Source organism: Lycium ferocissimum, chromosome 8 (genome assembly GCF_029784015.1).
Source record: "Lycium ferocissimum isolate CSIRO_LF1 chromosome 8, AGI_CSIRO_Lferr_CH_V1, whole genome shotgun sequence".
NCBI lineage: Eukaryota > Viridiplantae > Streptophyta > Magnoliopsida > Solanales > Solanaceae > Lycium > Lycium ferocissimum.
In genome coordinates this window covers 40619473-40630157 of record NC_081349.1, presented here as the reverse complement: position 1 = coordinate 40630157, position 10685 = coordinate 40619473, and the positions used below count along the sequence as shown (strand labels likewise).

The following is a 10685-nucleotide window of genomic DNA, read 5'->3' as shown; positions in this document are numbered from 1 at the left end:
GAACCGGCAGCTGCTACCCTTCGGGTGAGCACTCACCACAATATGAGGGACTTGTGGAAAGAATCAAGAATATGTCTTCATAGTTCTTAGCATGGAGGATAAAAATCTTTTGTTCAATGTTTGTCAACACCATTGAGAACTCAGCTATGCATTTTACATTCTCTGCTTGTGTTATTTGGCAAACTGACACTCTGATTTCCACTATAACCAAGCTTGATTCATCAGATAATAAGTCTTTCGAAAATATTTTGAGTTTCATGTAGTGTGTATATATGTGTGTGTGCAGAGGCGGGTCATGTAGCCTTTTGACTATGAGTTCATCTGAACCCATAATTCCGACACGAAGTGTGTGTCTCTCTCTCAAACAGTAAAATGAATTCAATGCTAAAAATCTCAAAGGTTGAACTCATTAAGTTGAAATCATGGATCCTACTCTGTGTGTGCGTGCATCTGCTATTTCAGTTTTTGCCAAGAACTTGAGCTTATGTTGACATAAGGTGGTGTCACGACAAATTGAGATGAAATTCAACTACAAATACCATTTCATCATGCTATATTCTGCTCAGAGTATGGGAAAAAAAGAAAAGGATTCCTGAACTAGGAGGAATCGCATAATATATAATCACAAATTTTAACAGTACCAACTGGACCTTTAAAGATTTCAAGAGCACAGAATTGTCAGCTACCTCACCACCACAATTGAAAGAACTTGTTGTACAACATGAACAAAAACCCAAAATTGTTCCAAACCTCATAATAATCTAACAAAATGAGCTAATTGAACATCTATATATATAATGATATAATTGGATGCAACTGCATCTTTTGTGTATGTTCAACTTTTTATCTCTCTCTTGTTACGTACAAAATCTAGCACGCGCAACCTCCACCTTGCTGCTCTGCATGAGATGAACTTGTGGTAGGCTTCAAATTCACATCCACCATATCTTCATTCTTTGTGGACGAAAGGGTTTCCATTCCCGGTAAAGCAGCAGCAATCTTTCGGAACAGAGGCTGTAATATTCAATCACATTTTAGGATCATCATCGGCTAAACAACTACTATGAAAAAGCATGAACTCAACTCTATGTTATGTGAAAATATTAAGTGATGAAGACTTGAAGAGGAGACTGTACCTTGATGTTGAATCCAGCTTTAGCACTGGTTTCTATAAACATTACGTTAAATTCACGAGCCTTGGTTTCTCCTTCTTCGATGGATACTTGCCTGTTTAAACATCATTGTCCAAATCAGAGAAATAATGGAAAAGATTGACATCACATTATGGCAGAGTTAATCCAATTTCCCCTTAGCGATAATCTTTTAAAAAAGCAGGTTTTATTTTTCTGAAAGAAACACCAGGAATAAAGAAGTGAATTAGCAAGAGACCATGCCCAAAAATAACGTCTAGGCTCAAACTCTCTCCAGCTATAAGCTGTATACAAGAATGAACAAAAGTTCAGGTCCTTGACTCTTCAAAATTATAATATTCAAGAGCGGAAGCATGTTACAGAATCGCATACCAATATGGATGCTGAGAGAAAAACTCTAGGCATGACTATGAATCCGATAGAAACTAGAGGCTAAAAGGTTTACTAGGCCTAACCAGAGACGACGTGCGAATCATGCCAATGTTAAATGAAATAGGAAAAGGTAAACCACGAAAAAAAGAAGTAAAAGGTTCTGGATCAAGGGCAAAGCAATTGTCCGAAAAAATGAATCAATGAAAAAAGCAACCAATGCAAACTGCACCTTTTCTCAACAAGATCAGTTTTGTTCCCAACAAGAACGATAATGACATCAGTTCCCCGTTCAGTACGTACTTCCTCAATCCACTTTGAAGTGTTTAGAAATGATTGACGGTCTGCGAATGCAATGATTTATCAGAAAAAAATGTCATTTTAAAAAATAAAGTAATCATCAAAGACAAATATCATACTGCATTAGGTAACCAAAAAACTGACTTCCTTAGAAACTTCTATTCTCAGTTTACTCACCAATCCTAGTATTGTCATGTAGGCCAAGGGCACAGATATATGTAGAAACGTTCTAGAAAGAATATTTAATATTACTCACTGGCAACATCATACACAATTACGGCGACAGAAGAATCTCTAATGTAGCTCGGAATAAGACTCCTAAATCTCTCTTGACCAGCAGTGTCCCTGTATACATCAAGATACTACATTAGTAAAATAATAAAATCATCAGTTAATAACCAAACTAGATCAGACAGTAAGATGATTATAATCTAAATTGCAACAGCATCTGACGTAATCACAGCAGAACGTTAACAATTCCTAATGGACTTCAAGCTATAGGAACAGATTACTTTGTGTACTTTAGAGAACTAGGTCAACCAATTCCTACCCCCTCCCCCTCCACAGGTGCATCAGTTTGTCTAGGCACAATGTTCTAAAGCATTTCATCTCTACCGTCATCAATAAATCTTTTGGTTCTAAGACTAGAAGGATACAGTATCCTAGATAATCCAACTTCTTAATCGTGACATATAGCACCAGTGGTCTAGTGGTAGAATAGTACCCTGCCACGGTACAGACTGGGGTTCGACTCCCGGCTGGTGCAGTTAAGTCTTTTTTACCCCACTTGTGAGATTACACTGGGTATGTTATTGTTGTATGAACGTCAAAACAGTCAACCTTGTAAAGGATCCATGAAGTGTTCATGCATAATTAAAATTATTCGTCTCTGCTTCTCCTAAAACGCAACATAGAGTAACCAAGGGCGATGGATCACAAATAGATTCTTGTTGACTTGTTTATTGTTTAAATGTGGCAATAAAGGTTCTCTCTAACTAACTAAGCAATTCTGGGTTCCCTTTCACATTTTCAAGTATATGCTTAGACAACAAATCTAAAATGAGTGGAAGTGCAATTTTTGCCAAGCAAAAAAGATAATAGCAGAATATGACATCCAGCATCTCTAATATAGAAATAGAGAGAGACAGCCTACCAGAGCTGCAAACGAACTGTTCGATCTTCAAGGTACATTGTCTTCGACAAAAAATCAATACCAATGGTAGCCTGCACATTTAGAAACACGGTAAGCAAGAGTTTGACACTAATTCAATTGATCAGAATTTCAATTGGCCACATCCCTAATTGCAGTGCAATCTTTTCATTTAACTGAAAACAATGACTGAAATGAGAACTCGAAATCAAGACAGGAATCAAGATCCAACAATTGTATCCGACAAGAGCAATGGAGATTACTCATAGTTTGACAAAAATGAGCCACATCAAGACCAAAAGGCACCCCTGATCTACATAATAGAACAACTCCCATGCAGAGGCGGATCCAGAATTTACATTTAATGGGTTCAACATTTACATTCTTAAAATTGAACCCAATGCACTTCTAAAATCATGGGTTCATAGTTTAATATTTGAAACATTATTACTGATTTACATATATTTCTTTTACTACGTGTCAAAAATACTTGGTTCAATTGAATCTGTTACTTCTACTCTCCATGCGCCTCTGGCTCCAAGCAAGTTGGGTCAGCTATATGAATCCTCATTGTCCATGTTACTTCATTTAAACTCATTTCAGGCAAATATTATATAACTGATCCACACAAATGATCGTAAAAAAACACAATTTTTTCATGTTAGAATAGCTAAAGTTGAGATTGATAAAATGTCGATACCCTAATGTATAGACAGGATCAATTCAGTCAACCCAAATAATTTGTAATTAAATCTAGTTTGATTATAATAATGTCAAAATCATACCAAAAATCCAACGAAAAGATACAATCTTGACGTTGATTTCCGAGAAAATTGAGAATCAAATTAAAAAGGAAAATTCACATTAATAGCTGCCCACAAAATAATAGCCAACAAGTGTATATTTTATGTATATTAATATATAATATACATGAAATATACATTTTTGATACAAAATAGTATATATTTTTTTGTATATTTGGCTTGCTAATGTAATTATGTTTGGCCGACCAGCCAGATGTGTAACTTGCGCAATAAAAAAAAAAAGCATGGCAAGTAAGAGAAGAATTTGTTATTGAGACTTAATTGATTGACTATATGATCCAATGTCAGAATCAAGAAAGAAGGAAAAAAAAAAGACAACCACGTAGGAAAAATGAAAATTTCGACAAGGATTTCGATAAGATTAATATTGATATTACAAAGAGTGAAATGAGACATCAACCTGGTATGTTGTGTCGAATTTATCGTACATGAAGCGAGTAATGATGCTAGTTTTTCCAACAGATTGATCACCCAAAAACACCAGTTTGTACTTTGCTAATGGCGATACAGCCGCCATTATTATTCAATTTTCTTCTTCTTCACTCTCTCGAAAATATGAGATCTGGATCGGTGGAATTTGGAAAGAGAATGAGAAAAAGAAGAGAGAAAATTGAGGAAACAAAAAGGAAGGAAGTGACTTAACGTTTTTGAAATGTCAATATGTAGAGAGTACATATGACTACGAGAAGAAACCGCCAACTAAATGCTCATATGACATTTCCTTCCTACGACAATGTATCAAAAGACATTCTTGCCCCTAATACTTTTTCTTAATGGCTTTCTTGTTTTTTTTTTTTTTTTTTTTTTTTTTAAGAAACAAATTCTGACCCGGAGTCCGATATCCCCATTGGAGCCCAACTAAAAAGTAATTTTTGCACGGATTTCCCTTTAAAGGCGCTGGTCTTTAATTTTTGCCCCTCAAATTCTTTGGTCTTTAATTTTTGTCCTTCATTTAAAAAAATGGCCGAAAATACCTCAAGATTCTGAGTTCGAACCCCCGTTCAGTAAAAAAAAAAAAAAAAAAAAATTTCGCTAAGCCAAAGCTTCGCGAAAAGCCTGCCTTATAAGGCAGAATTTACCTTAAAGTTTTTACTCTGCTGGAATTCTACAAAGTTAGGCCCCGAATAGACCTAATTTTACAATGAAACTCTGCCTTTTGACTTTTTTTTTTTTTTTTTTTTTTTACTAAGCCGGGGTTCGAACACAAAACCTCGGATATTTTAAGCCAAGGACAAAAATTAAAGACCAGCAATTTGAGGGGCAAAAATTAAAGACCACCCGTGAATAAGGGCAATGTGCAAATTGCCCAACTAAATACGGATAGCGCGTTGCAAAGCCCATTTTGGGGCCGCACTCCCAACATGATCTTTTTAATTTCAAGGCTCGAACGTGACATTTCTGGCTAAGGATGGAGGGATCCCAACCATCCCACAACAACCCATGTTGGTGCCTTCTTGATCATAATAATGGCTCGGAAAAAATATTTCAAGGGCAAAAGGTTCAAATTTACTAGTCTCTCCGTCTCAATTTATGGCACTATTTGACTAGGCACAAAGTTACTTTTCAAACTTGTGGTCCAAAACAAGACTTATATATTTCTGTAGCTGTAAATCAACTTAGTAAGTCTAAAAGGAGAATTTTAAAGTTAAATTGCTTCCAGATAGAAAGATCGTATTCTTCTTGTGACAGAATAAAAAGGAAAGTGTGCTACATATATTGGGACGGAGTAAAGTAGTGTTTTAGCATTTAATTTGTGTTGCATTTGTCTTTTGTTTACCTTTAGGTCCATGAAAATCGTGTATCTTTTCGTTCCATATTTTCTCATCCACTGAGAGATAATGGGTGTGTTGGACCGGGAATATGAGTTTTAAGCTAATACTTAGATATTCACATTTTTGAAACAACTTATAGCTCAGTGGTTAATGTTGTGCAAATTATACGAATGATTGTAGGATCGATTCCCAGGTACATCTTTTGGTGCTTACTATTTTTTTGCGTTAAAGGCACAATATCTAGTGTAGAAAAGGATGATTAATTAATCTTATGGAAAGCACTAATTGGGACTCGATCCCGGGTCAATGATGTGGAAAGTCGTGGCTTTAGCCAGTGCATCAAGTACACTTTTGTTTTTGAGAGTGCACGGTTAAATATATATTATTTTTTTAAGGTATATACACATATATATACAAAAAAATTCCTGAAATTAACGAGTGCACGTGCCTTCCCTCCTCATCACGTGGGTCCGCCTATGATGATAGAGTCATGTAAACAAACAAAAGAACCAAATTATTCTTAAACTGTCAAATTAGTTTATATATACTCTATGTGATAATTTAAAACATGATCTTGAATAATTGAAAAGGTCCAAATATATTCCTTGGCGGCTTCCATCAATATATAAGTTGAATTAAACGAATTTTTCCACAGCGAAAATCCGTTAGCGGAACGGAAAATAATTATTAGGACTTTCATGAGTTGAAAATTATGTTCAAACCTTTTACAACGAAAGGTACATTGTCACAAGTTCAAATTTAAAAAAAGAAAAATCCTAATAAGTGCTGTTCAGAAGAGTCTACCTTACCCGAGTGCAATATTTCACTAAGAGAACGATTAAAATTGACCAAAGAAATGAAGAAAAAAAAATCAACTTTCTCGCATTTTCATGATATATTTGCACTTTTTAGTCATTGTTTTTGTGAACTATAACAATGCAGTTGAAAGAAGCCGGCCTACTTATTTTAAGTTGTTAGATATAAAATGAATTTTAGTCAATTTACTAAGGGGTATTATTTGAAAATGTTCTATATTGACAAGAAGGTTATGACAAAAATGGGCAGCATGATGTTAAGGCAATATTACTATCAATGTTTTCTTACTATTTTCACTTGATTCTCTATTTAAACTCTCTTAATTGTAGTTACAACATGCTTTTATTATTAGAAGACATATTGGTAATTATGAGCACACTAAAGTACCATTAGGACCATTGAATAGTAAACCATAAGCTATTTGCTGAAAAAACAAATAGGGAGGAATATTTACAATCTTCCAAACTGAATTAATAATTAAGTATATATCACACACCAAATAACTCTCCATAACTATAAGCAACATCAAACAACTCGGGAACCAAACAAGTAAAGGGCAATTTCGGATAATTTCAGAAATCATAGGGACAATTTGGAGTTTTTCCCTTTTATGTTTTTATTATTTTGTAATGATCCCATTAGCTGAAACGGCAAATACAGTAATCACAAAATATGTCTCAATTATATAACGGCGAGGGTGTAATTGACCCAAATTATAAATAAAAAGTAGAAGTAGATCATTTCGCAAATTACAAGGACAAATGACCTCTTTAAAAGAAGGTGTGGCATGCCAAAAGCTGAAGTAAAAGAGGATTGTTAGACATGCAAGGCATTACTTTGCACGGGTTAATTTATCAATAGAGAGATGCCTACCACTATAAGTCAAACTATTAATTTATTTAAGAAGTTAAACTTAATAATTACGAAAACAAGATGGTATACATTTCAATTATATTATCATATTTATCAACCTTTTGAAATCTCAAATTTTATGGACTTCCGCAAAATGCACTTTGCTTCATCTTTAATTTAGGTTTTGTGTTATGTTTATCAAACGCAAAGACTTCCTTTAATTGTAGAGATGGGAATTGTCCATTATTAAGAAGCACCATTTAGCAAACTACCTCATGTTTATAAGTTCAAATTTTAGGACACAGCCATGAAGGTTCATTTTTACAAGATGGATTTTTTTATTTATAGTAAAGATTATTTGAATTGTAGGATTTTTGTTGGAACTCTAACAAACTATCTTTTGGAGTTTCACTTATAGAAATTGAAAGTTCAAAAAGACCAGAAATAGTTGATGAAGTGGCGTTTCCTGCTTTTTAAGTTGGGGCATTTTTATCCAAATATTATTTCAACATGAAAAAGTAGTTAAATTTTGATTAGTTTTGCATTTGCGGCTTATTTTCAAAGAGTTTAAGTTTTATACACCATTTTTGTAAAACTACACTATTATGTCATCTAAATGATATCTACAAGTAAGCTTCATTATTTTTGAGATTTGAAATCTCGAAAAAAAGATATATATTTTTTTTTGGTCAAATGGAAGCAAATTTTATTCAACCAGGTAGGCAATAAGTATAGCTAGCTCTTTTTGACTCTTGAGCTAGTTTTCAGAAATTAAAGATACCCTTTACACTAACCTACTGCTACTCTCCTGTCTTACGAGAGTGACAGCTAACTTGGAAATCTATTTAATCTATCTAAAGTGTTACGCCATTTGCTATGCCCTGCAATCGTAATATGAATTTGCGGCAATCTCATGACTACGTTCATAGCTTCCTTCGCACTTGTTGGAATACTTTGCTATTTCGTTCCAGCCATACATGGTAGATAGTAGCAGCAAAGAGAGACCCCATGATCATAGTTTTAGGCTTTGTGGCTCTGATTTGTGATGACAACCAGTTCACTTCTTCACTCCAAGTACCAATTTGCCTTGTGATGCCCCGACGAAGAGAGCAGAATCACATACGCATCTTGAATAAGGGCATTCAAAGAAAAATGAGCATGTGTTTCCTCTCGGTGCGATAGGCATAGGACCATTCCCTTATCGACTTGTATTCCCCATTTGTTGATCTATCGACGATTGCCGATACTGTTGTGTGGGCAAACAGAAAAATGAATTATGCGGTGGCATACATTTGCCGGGGACGTGGTTTCCATTTGCACTTTTGGGTATTGGGGAAGCGTTGCTCAGATATCTCTCGATGCTAAATTTACCGGTTAATAGCGACTTTGTCTGGTTCCGGTTCCGGCTTCCTATTATCGCTCCTGACAAAGATCTCAGCTTCAAGTATTTTTCGAACGACTACAATAGTGTTTGCTTAGGTGTAGCTAGTGTTTCCATATCTCCCGCCCTTTATATAAATGCGTGAGCCCACTTAACCCACATCTTTCGTAACTTCTTCTTCTTTGCACTCTGCTGTGGCTTGCATATTGCGGCTTTATTCCAAATGTAGAAATTGATGAAGTTGAGCCCCGGTGGACTTGAAGTGTCGACCCAACCCGAGGGCCGCGACGAGCACCGGTCTTAGCCCACCCGGCACCGTAGCATACTTATACACTACGTTAGGTGAGCCACGTAATTATATCGTACTTATTCATTCATCGTCATTCTAATCTCGGGCAACAATATATCTATATCATCGATAACACTATGCCCACGTACATGTGCGTACGCGCCGACAAGCACAACAACATCCCGAAAATATAGCCGATTTATACGAACATATCTAACTATATACACAACGGTGTACGAGCCTGCAAGGGTACGTCGTATCATAAATATATGGGCGAGGACAGACCCCGCCCAGGTTACGTAAATATACGCAAAAGAACCTATGCCTAAAAGTCACAGCCCGACTCACGAAATGGAGCTGCTGCGTAGTCCCGAGATAATACGGCTATGGATCGAATAAATTTCGGTGCACAACGGGCCGCCATATATATCTGAACATAAATAAAACGACGATGACGAAGAATGTCTTGAGTATGTAAGCATGATCAATATCAATATAGAAGCATAATGGATAACATATGAAATATCACAAGATGGGAGATAATGGCATCATCATCATAGCACTTACTTGCTTTCCATAGGGACGTTCCATTTCTATTGCGTATTCGCGCACATACATTCATATTCTTGCTTATTCACCTTTTGTATCTATTTTCATACTCATATTCGTAACTTCCCTCATACTCATGCTCGTATCCTGTACATTTCATATACATAGCCCTTACCTGGCATTTACGTGGTCTCAACATATTCGTACTCTAATTGATGTCATATACGTAGCCTAATCATACTCGTATAGATGTCGTACGTATAGCTTAATATATTGCGTACCCGACCATGAGGGTTCGGTGTTTGACGTACCTGGCCCTACCAAGGCTCGGGGGTTGTTCGTGCCGACCCTACCAAGGCTCGATGTTATTCGTACAATTTGCGGAGTGCCGCGCGCGCGCGTCGTTATATATAGATATACATATTGGTTATACTACTGCCGTATAAGCTCGGGGTTCGCAAACGCCCTCGCCGGCACACCCACACATATACATATACATATTTATCATATTCTACCCTACGTATAAGCTCGGGGTTCACAATAGCCTCTCGTAGGCGTACGCATACATACTAGCTCATATCTAACTCTTAGCCTTCTTACTATCGTGTTCATTACGTTACATCCTTGTAGCGTTACTCGTCGTATAAGGAACTTAGTACAATCGTATCATTGAGCGTCATTGGCTTAATAGCTTCTAGCTAAGATCGTTAGAAAGTCATGAACTCGTAAGAGATGAACAATTGGCCAAAGAACCATGCCTTGCATGAAAGAAGGGTTAGCCTTACATACCTTTCGTAACTCATTCTATCACCGGCGTTCTTAACTGGCTTGGCGTTCTCGCCGTTGGGAAGTGCATACTCCTATTAGATGATGGATAACGTTTAGCGTTCATAACTAATTCTAGAGAAAATCGGACGACATCTCCTTTATTTATACGACTTTTCTCGTGTTACATATCAACTCCCCAAACATGTCCTTGATAACGTTCCGAAGTCCTTATAATAGCCTTTACTCATCTACATTACTCTTTACTTTCACGATTAAACCGACTTTCCACATCCATAGTCATAACTTGACAATACGTTCATTCACATACAATATCGTTTTCAACTCTCAATAGCATTTATAACATGATCATATTCATAATTTATCAAGAATCATAACTCATCCCAACATCTATTCAAAGGAGGCATTATTGCACATTCCATGACCCATTTCTTATTTTCTTTTGC

General features: G+C 36.1%; 1 protein-coding gene across 1 annotated transcript; it reads right to left on the bottom strand.

The window, feature by feature from the left end:
- Positions 1-572: 572 nt before the first annotated feature.
- LOC132066944 (ras-related protein RABH1e-like) lies at positions 573-4459 on the bottom strand. Its single transcript, XM_059460130.1, has 6 exons — positions 4195-4459; positions 2974-3044; positions 2077-2165; positions 1753-1864; positions 1137-1227; positions 573-1014 (listed from the first exon to the last, which is right to left on the bottom strand). Exons 1-6 carry the CDS (start codon positions 4309-4311, stop codon positions 871-873), a joined length of 624 nt encoding a protein of 207 aa, XP_059316113.1. The 5' UTR covers positions 4312-4459; the 3' UTR covers positions 573-870.
- Between the last annotated feature and the right edge of the window lie 6226 nt (positions 4460-10685).

Excerpts from the sequence above, each read along its gene's own strand:
- LOC132066944 (XM_059460130.1), bottom strand. The coding sequence starts at position 4,311 with ATGGCGGCTGTATCGCCATTAGCAAAGTACAAACTGGTGTTTTTGGGT. Across the intron at positions 1,865-2,076 it reads AATTGTGTATGATGTTGCCA|ACCGTCAATCATTTCTAAAC; the intron begins GTGAGTAATATT and ends TTGCATTCGCAG. Across the intron at positions 1,015-1,136 it reads AAGCTGGATTCAACATCAAG|CCTCTGTTCCGAAAGATTGC; the intron begins GTACAGTCTCCT and ends TGAATATTACAG.